Source organism: Amphiura filiformis, chromosome 1, assembly GCF_039555335.1.
Source record: "Amphiura filiformis chromosome 1, Afil_fr2py, whole genome shotgun sequence".
Classification (NCBI taxonomy): domain Eukaryota; kingdom Metazoa; phylum Echinodermata; class Ophiuroidea; order Amphilepidida; family Amphiuridae; genus Amphiura; species Amphiura filiformis.
In genome coordinates this window covers 78,045,654-78,065,541 of record NC_092628.1, presented here as the reverse complement: position 1 = coordinate 78,065,541, position 19,888 = coordinate 78,045,654, and the positions used below count along the sequence as shown (strand labels likewise).

General features: G+C 37.6%; 2 protein-coding genes across 2 annotated transcripts; one reads left to right on the top strand and one right to left on the bottom strand.

Annotated features, from left to right (window-relative positions):
• Positions 1-198: 198 nt before the first annotated feature.
• Positions 199-3,638, top strand: LOC140163228 (stromelysin-3-like). Its single transcript, XM_072186629.1, has 5 exons — positions 199-204; positions 445-598; positions 1,230-1,376; positions 1,540-1,662; positions 2,432-3,638. Exons 1-5 carry the CDS (start codon positions 199-201, stop codon positions 2,536-2,538), a joined length of 537 nt encoding a protein of 178 aa, XP_072042730.1. The 3' UTR covers positions 2,539-3,638.
• A 1,539-nt stretch (positions 3,639-5,177) lies between these two features.
• On the bottom strand, positions 5,178-7,810 carry LOC140167065 (uncharacterized). Its single transcript, XM_072190529.1, has 5 exons — positions 7,622-7,810; positions 7,157-7,399; positions 6,375-6,698; positions 5,944-6,260; positions 5,178-5,615 (listed from the first exon to the last, which is right to left on the bottom strand). The coding sequence occupies exons 1-5, from the start codon at positions 7,677-7,679 to the stop codon at positions 5,445-5,447; spliced, it is 1,113 nt and encodes a 370-aa protein (XP_072046630.1). The 5' UTR covers positions 7,680-7,810; the 3' UTR covers positions 5,178-5,444.
• Positions 7,811-19,888: the final 12,078 nt, after the last annotated feature.

The following is a 19,888-nucleotide window of genomic DNA, read 5'->3' as shown; positions in this document are numbered from 1 at the left end:
CACGATGATCTGTTAATCGGTTAATGTATATTTAACGTTCAATAATTATTACAACAAGATAAGACTCTGAACAAAGGTACTTTGCTCTCGACAGATGATATTGTCACCACGTACTTTCGGTTTCGGGCTGAAAATCAACAAAGAAAGAGTTAGTATTGCCGAGTCAGGTGTCCTCGGTTAACGCGAATTTGTATAATTATGGAGGTTTGTGGAGCAACGTTAACGTCACACCCCGTTAGACTTTGGAAACGATACGTCGATGACATTTTAGAAATCGTCAAATGACGATCAAGTCGAAAACCTTACCACGTACTTCGCAATCAATCTGACACCACGGACAGTATCAAGAAAGATTATGAGAGGTTAGAATTATACCGTTTAAGAATTACAATTTTTTTTTGTAAACGCAACTTTTACAATAATTATTTCTGCTTTTTTATGCAGGGTGAGCATTTATGGCGGTATCAAGGAGAGCATGTTAACCAGAGACTATTGACACCATTGCACGGTTTCCCTATCAGGAGATACTTTAAAAACGGTCCAATATCAATTGACGCAGCATTTACATACAAAAATGGATCAGCTGTTTTCATCAGAGGTACGTCATCAGAAGTAGCCCGCGAAGTATGTGTAGTAGTTTGTCTTTCATCTGAGCTCGTGCATCAGTGTTCAGAATATCTTCAATGTTTATCTAATTTGAAAATAATTATACTGTTATACTTTTTTTATTAATTTTAAATAGAACTACAAACATTATAAATGTGTTATTTTTAATACACACCAGAACTTTGACAGATAATATAAATAATAGTATGGAAAGAGGACAACTTTGACGTACACCTTTCTCCGAAAGGGGGAAAGCCATATTTAAGAACGCAACTGTCTCGAGGGGGCCATGTTTGATATTCAAAACAGTGGCCAGTACACATACAGACGTCCAAAACATCCATGGCTTGTTGAAAAGATGTTAAAAGAGCTAACGCTAGTGTCTAAGTGGGCTAATTCCAGGGATTAATTACGTATGGCGGCTCGTAATGGATAAGGCGTCCGACTAGAAGCGGAAAAGCGATTAGGTCGCGGGTTAGAGTGCCACGCCGGCACATTCCCTTATGTTTTCAGTTGGCTTGTGCGGCAGCCGATATTTAGTTTAGCTGTTTATAGGCCTATGTTGTCTAGTTTAATTGCAACACTTTAGGTTGGCTAACTAGTTACTCATTTTTTATTTACAGGTAGAAATATGTGGGTATTTAACAAGAGACAGAAGGCTGGTAGACCTGGTCAATATCCCATGAGGCTATCCAAAGTATTCGGAATCCCAAGAGATATAGACGCAGCTTATCATGACCATCAAAAGGGTATCGCTTACTTCTTTAAAGGTAAGTTTCGATCATGTCAATGATTACTCATCAGATTCACATATGAGTCTTCAAAAAGTTCCAAAAGTTGAGAAGTTCGCGAGCAGACTCTGGACTCAATTCTGAAATATCATTTTTAATATTTTGGGCTCATCTTATGTCTACATATTTTTTCCGTTAACAGATGATCAACTTTGGAAATATGATACAGAGAGAAATAGGCTACTCACAAAAGACAGCATACCGGCGAGCGAAGAGTTTAACGGGTTTCCTAGTCCTATAGGCGGGGCTTACTCCGATAATCATGGTAAGTGGACGATAGAAAGTGAGGGATAGAATGAGAGACTCCCTTGCCCCCTCCCCATAGTGTCCGCGGACGACTGATGATGATAATGATGATGATGATGATGATGATGATGATGATGATGATGATGATGGTCCAAACTACTGTTGTGATAAATTTGTTTGGCAATAGTGGAGCCCGACAATATAGTTTGACGATTTTCGTGTGCTTCGCGAAATCGCGCTTCAGCAACAAATGCCCTAAAACAAAACAACAACAACAACAGCAGCAGCAACGACGTTGCTGAACGTCAAACAAAACCATTATTCGCTGTCGAAGTGACGTAATAATCGGATTAACTACCATGGCAATAGAATAAAACAATTTTTGAATGTATCGCGCTGCACTACAAGCAGGTTGTACTCATCACCAGTGTATGGCTACAATAAAAGATTGAATACAATACCGCTCCTTTCAAATATACTAATCTTATAGGTGCGAGTGATCAGCTTGATATGGTTCAATGCAGAGGTACCGCGTGAACGTACTAGTGAATTGCGGCATATTCAAAACTTGTTTTACCCTATTGCTATGGTAGTTAATCCGATTATTACATCACTTCGACGGCGAATTGTTCCGGGTTTGAACCGGTATGAGCTCGAATGCTGGATACCCTTTTCTTATTGACGGATACCTTTTTCTTATTTACAAAAGATCAGAAACCATAATGTATGTCGCAAATATTATTATTATACCAGTAAAGTTTCAATCTCTATTTTGTTTTCCTATATAGGTCATCGATATTTGATCAGTGGTCAACGGTATTGGCAGTATAATGATGAAGAACGAAATGTAGCCCAGGGATATCCCAGAATGTTTGCTTTCTTAGATTGTCACTGATTTACCATTTTGAAAAAACAATAATACAGGTTTGATAGAAGGTTAATATTTCTACATGTGCTTATCGCAGAGAGATCATCCCATGACTACTCCATCGTCATTTTGTTGTAAATATACATTATTCTTTATGACTGTATGAAACTGAGGATGGATGATGTGTGTAAGGTCATTTGTACGCATCCATTGAAACCTCGTGTAAATATCCTGATGACGAAGTTTGATGTACGTAAAATGCCAACTTTACTGCAAACAATTCAATAGAGAATTCAGACTTATCGGAGACCAATACTGATGTAATAAATTTGACGAATTCGAGCACAATATTTTTAAAACTCATAGCTAAACCAATATAATTATTGTCCCCTGGACAGCAAGGTTATGGATATGGACAAAGGTATTGGATGCAAGATTCTTAAATCGCTGTATAATACAGACCGCAAAAGAACTAAGGTACCAGTTATGTCCACCACTGTATATTCTAAAACAGGCAACCAGTACCTGTTGTACCCTTTAGCTCTGATTCAAGACCTCATTGGTTGAAATTAGTTGAAAAACTGTGATATAAAACTTAGGAAAGAACGAAATCATGATTTATGGAAGTGGTGTTCTGAATATGAGCACAAAGGGATTATCAGTTAATTAATTACCCCTATCAAAATGTAAGTTGAGTGCCCACCAGGAATCAAACTATATAATGTAAGGAATTTCAATAAGATGTTGTTTCAAATAAGTTGTAAATACTCTTGAATTTTTATTGTTGTACATACTATTATAGCATATGTAAATTGATTGTCACCCAACCAGACTTAATTGAAGAAAGTAAGTCGCCATAGCGGCGTTATTCATTATTAATATCGGCCATTATTCCGTTACCAAGCAATGGTTACTATATACATATAGGTTTATTAAAGAACCAGTCAAAAATGTGAAGTAGTTATTTATGATTAAGGGAAGGGGTATGGACGTTTGGACAGTATTTATTTTGGGACATTAGAGCACATCAGACATATCGAATTGCATTCTGAATACGAAGAATGTCCTTCTGATATCAAATAATTTTGATTTTTTGAAATTCGCAATACACATTTTATGGCAAATCATTAAAATTGATATTTTTGATATTTAACAGTACTCGAAGTAAACTTTATAAATCTGATGATTTATACTTAAAGTGTATATAGGTGGGATGAAAAGCCGACGATCAATTGAAAATTTTGACCTTTCGTATTGAATATATGGATTTTTTTTTCCAAAAACACCAAAAAAAATTAGGTCTTTTGGGAAAAAATCCATATCTTCAATATGAAAGGTCAAAATTTTCAATTGACCGTCGGCTTTTCCTCCCAGCTACATACACTTTAAGAATATATCATTAGATTTATATAATTTACTTCGAGGACTGTTATATATCAAAAATTTGAAAAATATCAAATTTTTATAATTTGTCATAAAATTTGTATTATATTGTGATTTTCAAAAATGAAAATTATTTGATATCAGAAAGACATGCTTCGTGAGTATTACAGATTGTAAAAATGAAAATTATACAATTGCAATTTTGCTTCTCAGAAAAATAAAATAAAAAAGATCATGCCAACAATGATATATGCAGCGGCATCTTGGCTAACACAAAAACTTTACTTAGTTTTATTTACTAGTTCGGACTCAAACGCTATGCTCAATTACTTAAATCCAGAAAAAAATTAGGTCACTTTTGACATTTTCGCGCATATCAAGCATGTATTGCGTAAAATCGACTTTCATTGGTGCTGATGTTTTTTTGGTGTTCTCTATATCTCAAAGGTCAATTTCCAGTTTGCATAGCTGTCAAAAATTTAAGTTGCTCCGATAGCAGGATATAGCACTGTCATGGAGATTGCATGCCTTTCTGGGCATCCATCGTAATTCGACTGCAACGTATACATGGTGTTTATGGAGTGAGTGTTTGAGTATGATTCCACAAAATATAATTCTAATTCAGATTATTGTGACCTTGAGTTCAAGATTAAACATCTATAACTTGAAATCAAACATATTACTTGACCTAAAATACCAAAATTTCAGGTCTGTCAACCACTAACAAAACTAAAAATGATGATTAATAAATACCCTTGAGTTTGCAACTAATACTTTTAATCATCTCGTCGCTGTTTTGACATACTGTCGTATGACGATTTTTGTGCAAAATGAGTTATTATAAACTTTAAAAATTAGTGAATGAAACTCTATATATTCACAAAGTTTTGAGACCTAACTGTATTTAGTTAATGAGATATGGCACTAATTAGTGTGATACGACATGGTTTTTATGTAAACCCCCCTGTATTTTGACATACAGTCGTATCATGATACGTCGCCATAGGCCACCGTGTAACTGTAGTTGCCAGTTGTTTTGACATACTGTCGTATCACAATGTCGTATCATTATTAATACATAGGTTTTCAAATTGTGCATATTTTGGCATACTATCGTATGAGTTTGTTGATTAATTACTACTAATTAGTGAATGAATAAACAGTTTGTATTATGTTGAGAACAAAGACATATATATTATTGATTATATTCTTTGATAATAATAAACGTATTTTACTTTGGAAAAACTTTAAAACTCAAAACTGTATTTTTCGTCATACGACAGTATGTCAAAACAGCGACGATCTGATTAATTATACCAGCTATCAATCCAAATATGAGACCGACTGGTGTGACTAAGGCGGCACCTACAACACCAGAACCTAGTAGAGCTACCACAGAGGAAACAGCAGCAGCACATGGAGACTGTGAAAATGTAAAAATTGCTGTGCTATTATACAGGACAACCTTTTCGTCTTCTAGGTAGGTTTTAACACTTCGGTATGTTTCAATGGTCAAGTAATATGCAGGTAGAGCAGCTAGCAATTGGTAATTAATTGCAGCCAATGATTTCAAAGCGCATCTGACAATTTGCATGGGTTTTGTTATTCTTGATATTAAAACCAATCCATGATATTGGTTTTATGCGAAGAATTTGAGCAGTAACTGGTACCGGAAACACAATTTTCTTCTCCGTGTTGATATCTTCATTTGCTTTGAAAATCTGTGAAATGACGCAAAAGATGTTGCAAAGTTATCAGCTAAAGTTACAAATTATAGTTAAAGCCAAAAATGTACGAACACCATTTTGTACACCTAAATGGAATTAACGTTTTGTTTGTATGTCAACAGAGCAATTTTGATACCAGGTGGTAATTACCATATTAAATAATTACCGCATTAAATTCCCCAACATGCCCATAGAACTCCACGTTATACGGTCAAAATGGCCCTTTGGGGTTTCTTTCATTCGTTACTTCGGCTTTGTACGAAAACCCTTTCTGAAATTTGACGGAAATTGTAAATTGTAAATATCATACAAAGTTACTCACAATTTCAGTACAATTGTCGTAATGAAAGGTATTCCATGATGGGTCATTTGATGTGTCATTAGTGAAAGCAACACTTAGGAATGTCACCCAATCAGGATGATTAGGCCGACCATCCCCTTGTGTTATGATACCAGAAACTCTCTTTGGTTCTTGTAGATCAGCTTGTATCCATGGTGCTTTATCTGTCATATTAGCAGACCAGAATCCATTTCCATGGAGCCTCGCCAAGCTTGGGCTACGGTTTCCATTATAACTAGATGCTGTTATTTGTTCATCAAGAATGTACCCACTCTTCATGCCAAGATAATCTGTGCAATCTGTTAAAATTACAAGTATATACAAGACCTGATGAGGAAATGGCAGCAATGATTGAAAGAGTTATTCTCCAAACGCAAAGTATTTTGGGAAATGTTGTGCGGACAATTTCTTACCTCCAGAGAAATTATTGGCAATGGTTACTTCGTCAAGCACGACACCGTATGCTTGACATATTGCACTAGATGGGTCAGGTACTGGTCTGCTGGATGTCATTCCTGTTGTCATCATTGTTGGTGTAGCTTCTGAGGCAATGGTGTCACTAACTTTTGCGTCTGTCGTTATAGTCGAAGGTCTGATATTAGATGTGGCGCTGCCTGTGGTTGTCTTTTCTGTTGTAGTGATTGTTCTTCTCGTATCAGATGTGAGTGTGGTACTTATCTGATGATTGGTAGATGCTTTAGTTGTAAGTCTTGCTTGTGGTGTTATATCCTCGTAAGCTTTCATAAACAAATAAACAAAAATACGAATACAAAAATATTATTGAATGAATACAAATTATGTAATGTTCAATTTAAACCTGCTAAAAGCAAACTTAAGTTTAGGCATAAGACACCAACATGACTAAATGCGGCCTAGAAACTTACTTTGCTACAATGGTTCTGACCTTACCAAATTTTGATCCCAAACTTACGTCGCTAGTAGTTTACGCGGCACCTACGACGGTTAGCTTACGCGGCACCTAATAGTTTGGCGAACTTCACTTTAAGTCTTTTAAAATGTAAACTGATCAGACGTAAGCCACCTTACGTATTCTGTCTAATCTAGAGTAACCAAGCTGTCCGCAAAATTGTTTAATCACGAAAAACATGACATTATTCTTTACTGCATACACTGAAATACACATATTAAATGATGCTTCTGAAATAAAATAGTATTCAACTTTAAATTTACTCACCCAATGTCTTGCAGGAAAAATTATGTTTAATATCCTGCTCACTTAATGTCATATAAATAATTGGGTCATCAATTGAAGTATACGCTTCATAAGTAAATACAGGATGAGTGTTGAGACCTCCAAGAAGGATCTTTGTGCATATGCATGGATCTGAGTAAGGCAGACTCCAGCGCATAAGGCCTGTCGAATCAAGCTGTTTCCCCATGTAACAAACCTCCGCTGCTGCAGCAACTAACCAAAAACCTTGAAAGTACAAAATGTAATAAATAATAATATTGATACGATGTACATCATGAAAGGTATTTTAAAGGCCCATTCAGTGGTCCCAGCGAAAGTGTAAAAATTAAAATTGTGTATAAATTGCTTAAAATTAATTAAATAATTAATTGCAAAATGTAATAGCTATCCTGAAATATTGTTCAAATGTTTTTAAAGATCTTAATAACTCTTTCCTCTTTTACGTACCCATCAATATACAAAACTTCCATACATTTTCTGTCATAGTCTCAAGCTTCAGAGTCATCTTCAGGTTTAGTTGACGCTTCCTCCAGCGCTACTAGAACGTTCAATATAGGAATGTTTGAGACAGGCGTTTTTCTTGATTGAATTCAGAGGTAAATTTAATTGAACTTCTCTAGTCATGCATGGCATGATTTAAACACATCATGCTTGACATTAAACGCATTGTAATTAGTAAATGCTATTAGTGTGATTGGATTAATATGAAATATCATGCTAGTAACAATGATCGAGGTAACGTCAATTCCTTACTGTTAAGTATAACTATGGTAACTATATAATTTACTTTATTGCACATGATATAGGTGTTTCATCCTGGTACTGGTAGAACAAAGTATTGTACTGCGCCAATAAAGTAACCTCAAGAAGTAAAGTTACAAGCAATTGAATAGGCTAAGGTCCAGTTTTAAAAGTGACAAACTGGCCTATACAAGGCGCAAAAAGATTCCAACAAGCACAACAAAGAGACAACACAGTTTCTTCAATGAAGAGCAGGTAAAGCAGTTTTTATTTCAGTTTTTACTTCTCTGTACTTTTCATAACTTGCTTCTGGAAGTCACATTGGATTCAATGTAGTGTCATAATGTGCAGGATTAGATAGTGCATCTATTAAAAAAAAAAAATTTACCCCAATATTGTTCAGTTTGGAAATTGTGATTATTTTCCCAAGTGTAAGGATACTTTATTGGCGCAGTAGATATAGCTGTGCTGGTCATAGACCACGAACACAGCCGTTCTCTGAAGTGCTGTTTATGTCAAATTTAATCACAGACCCAGAGCACAGTCAATATGCCTATCGGATGGTTGCAAACGGAATGCCTGTGTTATACATGTAGGGGTAAATTAGTGGCAAACGTCATGAACTTGGGGCATTTTGAAGTTGTTTTGGAGCCATTCCATGTCAAAACCTCAAAGGTGTATCATACCACCTCTTTATTTTTTCCCTGTTTTTGTGTAGCAATAGCTATTGATGAGATATGAAAATCCCGACATTTTGAGCTTATAGTACTTCATTTCGTTTTAATCAGGTACACGATGATTAAAATATCTGTTAATGTAAAATCAAGGTTATAATTATTATTACAACAGAATAAGACACTGAACAAAAGTACTTTGGTCTCGATAGATGATATTACCACCACGTACTTTCGGTTTCGGGCTGAGTGTTACCATCGGCAAGTCAGGTGTCCTCGGTTATCGCAAACTTGTATAATTATGGAGGTTTTTAGAACAACGCTAACACCACAGCCCACGTTAGACTCTGGAAACGATACGTCGACGACATTTAAGAAATAAACGTTGAAAAAACCCAGTGCGTCTAGCCGGATTCGAACCGGCGACCTTTGTAATACTAGCACAACGCTCTAACCAACTGAGCCCCGGGACTGAGCCACAGAGGCATGCTTGAGAAGAGCGGAAGATATAGATCTATAGGTATTAGGTTCGAATGAACTTATAACAAATATACAAAGTCACACTGACATATGAAAGTTATTATTCTTAGTTCTCTGGGCTGATAGGATGAACATATTTTAATCTTTCCCCAGAGCAGCCAGTGCACATAAACGTTGAAAAAACCAGTGCATCTGGCCGGATTCGTTAATTAGTGTTTGGGTTTGTAAACCTTAATGCGAGTTATGTATATATAATAATGTGACAAACAGACAAATAAACAGACGGTCAAAATGACTTTGATGATATTATTTTCAGTGTTTAAAAATGAATAGGAGCCTGAGATTAATACAAAGTTCAGCTTACCCAGTGCAATAATATATATGAAATGGTTATGTAGGGCAGGGTGCATTTTTCGTAATCGTCATAATCAGTGGCGGCGCCACCGTGGGGGAAATACTTGCCCCTGTTGCCCCCCAGAAAAACCCGAAAATGTCCACTTTTTGTGGTAATTTTGCGCAAAATTGGTTGATTTTGCCCCCCCGAAATTCACTTTGCCCCCTAATACCCACCACCCGAAATAAATTCCTGGCGCCGCCACTGGTCACAATTACAACTTTGCCACATAATATAATGACAATCGTTTGGAAATATTTAGAGCTAGTTATGAGCAAAACGATAACGCAAGAAAGCTGTAGATTTCAAAAGATTTAACTTATTGTGGTTTAATTATGTTCCATTTTATACATTTGTTTTTACTTTTGATTTATTAATGTAATTTTTGGTCTGTTGTGGTGATTTCAAAGGTCTCCTCATACATGTCATACTTGTTTTATTGTGCTGCTGTTTGCTGCTCATGGAATCTCCCGTGGATTCCAACATTCCAGCAATCCAAAAAAAAATGCGCTTATAAATCCATGGGAAAAAGGATATGTTAGGAACTTTAAACTATCCTAAGATGATACGCTGGGAATTTAATCAATTCTGTCCAAAATTGAGCGGGTGTTGATAGGTCTGTCACACTACGACGGACTGGATTAACGTACATCACCGAATACAAAAATATTTTATTCGGTGGAAAAATTACCAGTCCGGCAGAAGATTCGGTGGGATTTTGGGTCCGATTCCCGTTCGTCTCTCTATGCGTTGTGGCCGCTAATAACCCTGCAGGCGTCTTATATCCGATCGTTCAACGTCCGACAAATGACCGGATTTGGGGGTCCGATTCCCGTTCGTTTCTCCATGCGTTGTGGCCGCTAATAATCCTGCAGGCGTCTTATATTCGATCGTTCAACGTCCGACAAATGACCGGATTTGGGGGTCAACGTCCGACAAATGTCCGGATTTTGGGATCCGATTCCCGTTCGTCTCTCTATGCGTTGTGGCCGCTAATAATCCTGCAGGCGTTTTATATTCAATCGTTCAACGTCCGACAAATAACCGGCGAATCCGTGGCATGTGGCACCAACAGGGACGTCCACACTATCAGAAAAGTGGGGGAGGAGAGGGTGTTTGAGAGGATTTTTGACCCCTTAGAGGCAGTGACGTAGCAAACACTTTTTCAGAGGGTGAACAAAGTGGGGAAAGACAACTTTTAAGGGGGAAAACTTTGACGAAAATGGTCAAATATTGGCTAATAAGTACAAAAGGGCTACAAATCTGATATATCAGGGCAACCAGCGTCCGGGGCAATAGAGGTGAGAAACCTTTGGACAATGAAGGCCCAATTGAAGCCATTTGTAATTTTTTGGATCAATTTTAGCCCTATTATTCACTATTTTAGTTTGAAACAGCCGCAAATTGGTGAAACGAAACCCTAATTGAAGCCATTGAAAAGTTTTCACAATTATTGTATATTACGGTATATAATATAAACAATTGTTTTAAAAATAACACGTGCATGTCCATAGCAGAAGCAAAAAGGAAGACTTGTCCATTTTTCAAAATGAAGGTCCAATTGAAGCCATTTGCATGGGGACTGTAGGGCCTATTAGGCCTGGGCCTATTGTGTAAAAATTTAGTTTTAAAAATGGAAAATTTGGACAATTGTTTTTGGTGCATCATTTTTACACTATTATTGCCTTAAACAAAAAACAAAGAAGGCCCGAACTGAATTTGCAAAATTTAAAATGTTACACTGATCCACTGACACTTTAAGATATAAGACTTCAGACTCGTAATTTCAGGTAAAGCATGCATGGATTGATTATGTTAAAGTCAGTAATAGACCTAAGCCCGTCTTAAAATACTGATTTTGGTGACAAAATGTCACGGGCCCTACATATCGACGGACCGGCAGTAATTTTCACAGGCTTTTGGGCCAAGGAACGACATTTAAAGCACTACCTATAATAATCACAGGCCTATACTTAAGGTTACTATATACTATCCTGGGCCTACTCAATAACATACAATTTAACCTTTTCCATGTTTTCTCTTCTTTTTTCTTTCTTGTCAATCACTAAAACTGGTAGGAATTTGATATTGCGTCCTCTACCCTTCAGAAAGTGCCCCTCCATCCTCAATACTACTTACATTCATAGGCCTACTAAATTACGTGTAATTTAACTTTTTCTCTCTCTTCTCTCTTCAATTTTTCTCACTTTCTTTTCTTTTTCTCTCCTTTCCCCTTTTTCTACTTGTCAGTCACTAAAGTACTGGGGGAAATATGATATTGTGTCACACACCCTTCAGAAAATCCCCCCATGATTGATGCACATGTTCGCCATAGGCCTACATCCGGCACAAGCGCCTGCGAAACCTTGCAAACACCTGCGGTATATAAACGAAAGAATAACGAACAAACCCAGGGTATATATACAGAACTGTACGAACACACATCGGACAACTTCCGAACATGTGTATTCAGCACACTCCGTTTCAAGTTTTGTGCATGCACAAAACTTGAAACGTATTGTCGACGGACTAAACAAACATCACCTAACACGAAACGCATTTGGCGGATAATAGCAGGACATATGAAGAACATAAAACGAACATTGACGAACACTAACGGATTTGCTAAAATACCATCCGTTTCTTATACGGAAGACCGATCCGGTGTAGTGTGACACTAACACGGTCTGGGTCAACGTACATCACCGAATGCAAAAATATGCTATCCGGTGGTGAAGGCCTGACAGGAACGTATTTGCAACGAACACGGGCCGAGTGCAACGAACAAAGAACGAACATGAACGAAAGGAGAGCGAACAAACTCCGGCAATATTCAGCACCATACGAACACACATCGGATAAATACCGAACATGTGTATTCGGTACACTCCGTTCAAGTTTTGTGCATGTCGACGGACTTAACGAACATCACCTAACACGAAACGCATTTGGCGGATGATAGCAGGACATAAAAAGAACATAAAACGATCATTGACGAACAACAACGGATTTACTAAAATACCATCCGTTTCTTGTACGGAAGACCTATTCGGTGTAGTGTGACAGAAGCATGAGATGGGAGATGTGTATTATTCTCATCGCAATGGTGCTTGCGTGGGGTTAAAGGATAGAAAGAGCATTGCCGAGAAAATGCCATCGAATTCTCCTCTACAAGCAGATGTAGGATACAGCACCTTAAATTAATGAATATATAAATATTAATAAGTTCATCACGAAGAAGAATGCGTTGAAATATCGCCTTGGTACTGGTGACATTGAGTTCTAGATTAAAAATCTAATAGAAATGCGAAAACAAAATACATTACTTGACCTGCAATACCAATATTTCCAGGACTAGGACTGTCAACCACCAACAAAACTAAAAAATGATGTTTAATATCAATCCAGCTTAATTAACCCTTACGTTTTTAACTAACACTGTGACTTTTCATCATTTAATTAATATAGCAGGTATCAATCCGAATATGAGACCGACTGGTGAAACTAAGACTTCAACACCACCACCTAGTAGAGTTACCACAGAGGAAACAGCAGCAGCACATGGGGACTGTGAAATATCAAAATTGATGTGGCTATTATACAAGACAATCTCTTCGTTTTCCAGGTAGGTTTTAACACTTGTTTATGTTTTTATGGCCAAGTCATATGCAGGTATAAACCACCAATTGGTAAATTATTTGCAGCCAATAATTTCAAATCGCATCTGACAATCTGGATTGGTGCTGTTGTCTTTCGGGTTAAAGCCAATCCATGATTTTGGTTTTACGAAGAATTTGAGCAGTAACTGGTACCGGAAACACGATTTGCTTCTCCGTGTCGCTGTCTTCATTAGCTTTGAAAATCTGTGAAATGAGGCATAAAGATGTTGCAATATCATCAGCTGTAGTTGTAAAGCGTGGTGTGAATGACAAAATAACTGCAAAACCATTTTGGAGAGTTAGTAATTGCGTAGTGTACAGTCTAGTACTTAATCTCTAGATTGCTGTTTCGAATCTAAGTGCAACTATGCATTTTCTTTTATTTGTTAATATATAAGAGAGATAAGGTGAGGTTAAAGCCTTCTGATATTATAAAATTGTTAACTTGTTATGTAATTGTTAACTTTCTTCAACCTAATTTTGGTAACATTAATAATTCCCCGCATTAAAAAAATACCGCATTAAATTCCCTATCATGCCCACAGAAGGCAGATTTTACCTCGTTATTTCGGCTTCAAATCTACAGAAATCCTTTCTGACATTAGACGGAAATTGTACATTATAGCTTTAAAGAGAGTAAAATCATACAAAGTGACTCACAATTTCTGTACAATTATCGTAATGAAAAGTGCTCCATGATGGGTCATTTGACGTGTCATTAGTGAATACAACACTAAGGAATGTCACCCAATCAGGGTGTTCATCAGTAGTACTACGACCATCCCCTTGTGTTATAATACCAGACATTGTCTTTGGTTCTTGTAGATCAGCCTGTATCCATGGTGATTTGTCTGATTTATTAGCTGACCAGTATTTCCTTCCACCGAGCCTTGCCAAGCTTGGACCATGATGCGAATTTCTTATGCTAGATGCTGTTATTCGTTCATCAGGGATGTCCCCACTCTTCATGCCTAGATACTTAGTGCAATCTGTAAAAATAACAAGTTAAAAACTTGATGAGAACATGGTGGCAATGGTTGAAAGAGGTTTTTCTCTAAGCGCAAAGTATTTTAGGAAATGAGTGGATACACAATTTCTTACCTCCAGAGAAATCATCGACAATGGCTGTTTCGTCAAATACAACAGCGTATGCTTGACATCTTGCCCAAGATGGATCAGGTACTGGTCTGCTAGGTGTCGTTTCTGTTGTCATCATTGTTGGTGGAGCTTCTGGGGCAATGGTGTCACTAAGTTTTGCATCTGTCGTCATAGTCGAAGGTCTGATATTAGATATGGTGTTCCATCTGGTTGTCTTTTCTGTTGTCATCATTGTTGGTGTAGTTTCTATGGCAATGGTATCACTGACTTTCGCGTCTGTCGTTATAGTCGAAGGTCTGAAATCAGATGTGGCGCTACCTCTGGTTGTCTTTTCCGTTGTCATCATTGTTGATGTAGCTTCTGGGGCAATGGTGTCATTAACTTTCGCGTCTGTCGTCATATTCGAAGGTCTGATCTCAGATGTGGCGCTGGTTGTATTTTCCGTTGTCATCATTGTTGGTGTAGCTTCTGGGGCATTGGTGTCACTAACTTTCGCGTATGTCGTCATAGTCGAAGGTCTGATCTCAGATGTGGCGCTGGTTGTATTTTCCGTTGTCATCATTGTTGGTGTAGCTTCTGGGGCAATGGTGTCACTAACATTCGCATCTGTCTTCATAGTCGAAGGTCTGATATCATGTGTGGCGCTACCTCTGGTTGTCTTTTCCGTTGTCATCATTGTTGGTGTAGCTTCTGGAGCAATGGTGTCACTAACTTTTGCGTCTGTCGTTATAGTCGAAGGTCTGAAATCAGATGTGGCGCTACCTCTGGTTGTCTTTTCCGTTGTCATCATTGTTGGTGTAGCTTCTGGAGCAATGGTGTCACTAACTTTTGCGTCTGTCGTTATAGTCGAAGGTCTGAAATCAGATGTGGCGCTACCTCTGGTTGTCTTTTGTGTTGTCATCATTGTTGGTGTAGCTTCTGGGGCAATGGTGTCACTAACTTTTGCGTATGTCGTCATAGTCGAAGGTCTGATATCAGATGTGGCGCTACCTCTGGTTGTCTTTTCCGTTGACATCATTGTTGGTGGAGCTTCTGAGGCAATGGTGTCACTAACTTTTGCGTCTGTCGTTATAGTCGAAGGTCTGATCTCAGATGTGGCGCTACCTCTGGTTGTCTTTTGTGTTGTCATCATTGTTGGTGTAGCTTCTGGAGCAATGGTGTCACTAACTTTTGCGTATGTCGTCATAGTCGAAGGTCTGATATCAGGTGTGGCGCTACCTCTGGTTGTCTTTTCCGTTGTCATCATTGTTGGTGTAGCTTCTGGGGCAATGGTGTCACTAACTTTCGCGTCTGTCGTTATAGTCGAAGGTCTGATATCATGTGTGGCGCTACCTCTGGTTGTCTTTTCTGTTGTCATCATTGTTGGTGTAGCTTCTGAGGCAATGGTGTCACTAACATTCGCATCTGTCGTTATAGTCGAAGGTCTGATATCATGTGTGGCGCTACCTCTGGTTGTCTTTTCCGTTGTCATCATTGTTGGTGTAGCTTCTGAGGCAATGGTGTCACTAACTTTTGCGTCTGTCGTTATAGTCGAAGGTCTGATCTCAGTTGTGGCGCTACCTCTGGTTGTCTTTTCCGTTGTCATCATTGTTGGTGTAGCTTCTGAGGCAATGGTGTCACTAACTTTTGCGTCTGTCGTTATAGTCGAAGGTCTGAAATCAGATGTGGCGCTACCTGTGGTTGTCTTTTCTGTTGTCATCATTGTTGGTGTAGCTTCTGGAGCAATGGTGTCACTAACATTCGCATCTGTCTTCATAGTCGAAGGTCTGATATCATGTGTGGCGCTACCTCTGGTTGTCTTTTCTGTTGTCATCATTGTTGGTGTAGCTTCTGAGGCAATGGTGTCACTAACTTTCGCGTCTGTCGTCATAGTCGAAGGTCTGATATCAGATGTGGCGCTACCTCTGGTTGTCTTTTCCGTTGTCATCATTGTTGGTGTAGCTTCTGGAGCAATGGTGTCACTAACTTTCGCGTCTGTCGTTATAGTCGAAGGTCTGAAATCAGATGTGGCGCTGGTTGTCTTTTCCGTTGTCATCATTGTTGGTGGAGCTTCTGAGGCAATGGTGTCACTAACTTTCGCGTCTGTCGTTATAGTCGAAGGTCTGAAATCAGATGTGGCGCTGCCTCTGGTTGTCTTTTCTGTTGTAGTGGTCGTTCTTCTCGTATCAGATGTGACTGTGGTACTTATCTGATGATTGGTAGTTGCTTTATTTATTTATTTATTATGCTTCATCACTGGCTCATATACAATTACAAAATATATTATATATAAATATTGCACATACTAATAAAGACAAGGTAAATAGAATAAAATGCCATCGAAAAGAATGGGCCAAACAGGTGCAAAATCACCTCTAGGACCATCCCACCTTTCGATTTTTGAAAACAAATTATGGAAAAAACACACCAAAAAAACCATCACAGCCCCATCCAAAATTAAATAAGCCTGCAATTTGAGCATCTGCAGTAAGAGCTCCAAGGGCATGTTTTCAAAGAACAAAAATTTTGAGAAAAATGAGAATTCAAAAATTCAACCACCCCGGATTTGAAAGAAGCAAAGGAACCGGCTGTCCTTGTAGACAAAGGCAGCTGATTCCAAAGCTGCACAATGCGATTAAAATAAAAAGTCATGTGCGTTCTGTTTTGCAACGTTGAATTTTAAGTTTAAATGGATCGGAAGAAAATCTAGTGGTGGGATGGTCCTTCTCATTCCGTTGGCTGAATTTAACATAATTATCGACATTAATATCATAGTGACCCTCCCTACATCTGTAAAAAAAATAAGAGATCACTTTTGTCTCTCCTGAGAGTAAGGGGAAGTAAGTTCAACTTGGTAAGCCTCTCCTTATAATCCTGATCAGGATAATGTAAAATGAATTTGGTAGCTCGTCTTTGAACACCTTCCAACATCTGGATGTTATGTTTGGATGTACCGCTCCAAAGACAGCTACCATACTCAAGATCACTCCTGATCAGGGAACTATAAAGAGTTCTGGTAACTTTTACTGGGGCCTTGAACCCTACTGTACGCATGATCATGCCCATCTTCGATTGCATTTTTTGACAACTCTACTGACAATTTTACTGAGAGTTGTCCCATTCATATTGTAATCATAAAGGACGGGTTTCCTACATCTTGTCAAGGAAATGACCTGGCATTTGGAAGGGTGAAAATTAAGCTCCCAGGTACTACTACAATTGACTAGAGCATTTAGGTCTGACTGAAGCTGCTCACAATCTGAAAGTTTTTTTACATTAATAAAACACTTAGCATCGTCGGCAAATAAAGCAATCTTTGAATGTTGGGCAACACTGGGCCGGTCGTTTATGTATAAAACAAAAAGAAGGGGCCCAAGGATAGAGCCCTGTGGAACCCCGGAAACCACTGGAAGCCAATCAGATTGGACGCCATCAACGACAACACGTTGGCGTCGATTCGTAAGATAAGCCTCAAACCAATTGAGTAGCCCAGAATGATTAATACAAAGTTCAGCTTATCTAGTGCAATTATGAAATGGTTATGTAGGGCAGGTTGCATTTTTCTTAATCGTCACAATTACCACTTTGCCACATATATATTGACAATCGTTTAGAAAAATCTTAGAGCTAGTCATGAGCAAAACGATAACGCAAGAAAGCTGTAGATTTCAAAAGATTTAACTTATTGATGTTTAATTATTCCATTTTATACATTTGTTTTTACATTTGATTTATTAATGTAATTTTTGGTCTGTTGTGGTGATTTTAAAGGTTCTTCAAAGATGTCATACTAAATCCTAATTGAGCATAACCGTTTATATTATTATTTTATAGTCCGCAGGAACTAACTTGTTTTATACTGCAGCTCATGAAATCGCGGGCCACTCCCGTGGATTACAGCATTCCAGAAATCCAAGTGCGCAAGTGAATCCATGGGATAAATGATATGTTAGGGGCGCACCATTAGATATTATCGGGGGGGGGTTGTATTTTTTCAATTTTAAGGTATACCTTTATACAGAGCTGGGTAGGGAGAAATTTTTTTTTTTTGCTCAGCAATGAGGCAAAATTTTTTTTTTTTACTCATCAGTGAGGCAAATTTTTTTTTTTACTCATCAGTGAGGCAAAACTTTTTTTCCAAAAACTCCCTAGCCCCCCCGATAATATCTAATGGTGCGTCCCTTAGGAACTTTAACCTATCCTAAGATGATACGCTGGGAATTCAGTCTATTTATGGTAAGTCTGTCCAAATTGGGCTGGTATTGAGATGGGAGATGTGTATTATTCTCATCATACATTGGTGCTGACGTGGGGTTAAATGATAGAAAGAGCAATGCCGAGGAAATGCTATTGAATTCTCCTCTACAAGCGGATGTAGGATGCAGCACCTTTAATAAATGAATATATAAATATTATATTATTAGTAATAAGTTCATCACGAAGAAGAATGCGTTGAAACATCGCCTTGAGTTCTAGATTAAAAATCTAATAGAAATTCGAAAACAAATACATTACTTGACCTGTAATACCAATATTTCCAGGACTGTCAACCACCAACAAACCAATCCAGCTTAATTAACCCTTACGTTTTTAACTAACACTGTGACTTTTCATCATTTAATTAATATAGCAGGTATATGAGACATAAATCAAGATATTTGGACGATTTTAAAATGTTGACAATTTTTGAAAGTGTATGACGTAATTACGGAATTGCCCCTTTCGAAAATTAGTCTTTTAAATTAGTAAAGATTTTAAATATTTATTAGAAGATTGAAATTATATATTAAAATACTAAAATTTAAATGATTATTTATTCAAAGCTGAGAAATGTGGTGAAATAAAGTTGGTAATTTCAGGCAAGTTGACGCGAGTCACGTAACGCGAGTCACACACTTAATTGGTCATTAAAAAAAATGCCGATTCATTTATGGTTAGTCCTTGCCTCTGAAGTATAGTTGGAAGGTAATCACCACAATCTTGGAAAAAAGTACTTGGAACACTTGATACACGTTGTCGTAATTCCGTGCAGAATTTGCAATGATCACTGAAATGACGTGTATTTTGTTTTTGAACAAACATGACATCTACAGCAATGATTTACCCTTCCTCTCTCCCCATCAATCAATGTTGGAACACTTTGGAAAACTGCTGAAGGCATTGACGTTTCCCAACATTGCACGAGGGAGAGGGGGTGTCAGTTTTCTGTTCTTGACATAAAAGTGTTCCAAGACTTATTTCCAAGATTGTAGTTTTGTTTACTTCAATTTTCAACTAATTGTTTGTGGAGAAATTTATATGAATGTACCAAATTATAGGATGTTCTTTTTTTCGTAACGCGAGTCACAATAATATGTTTGCCAATAAGCCTGCATGAAATTGTCAAATTTAATGTTTCTGGTATTTGGTACCTAGGGTCTATAAGCATTATGTGGAGAAGATGAATCAAACACGTTCTTGTATTTATGATAAAATTGTACACTAATCATGCTAATATAAGAGATTGCAGGAAAATGATGTTGTTTTAACTAAGTTGTAATATGAATTGTCATTATTGTATATTTGTTTTTGTTGTTGTTTGTTTTCTTCCTTGAGGGCCAGGGCCTCATATACTCGTGTATGTAAATATTGTGTTGTAAATATTATTTTTAATAAATTATTTAAAATGTTAGAAACTAACTACTAACAA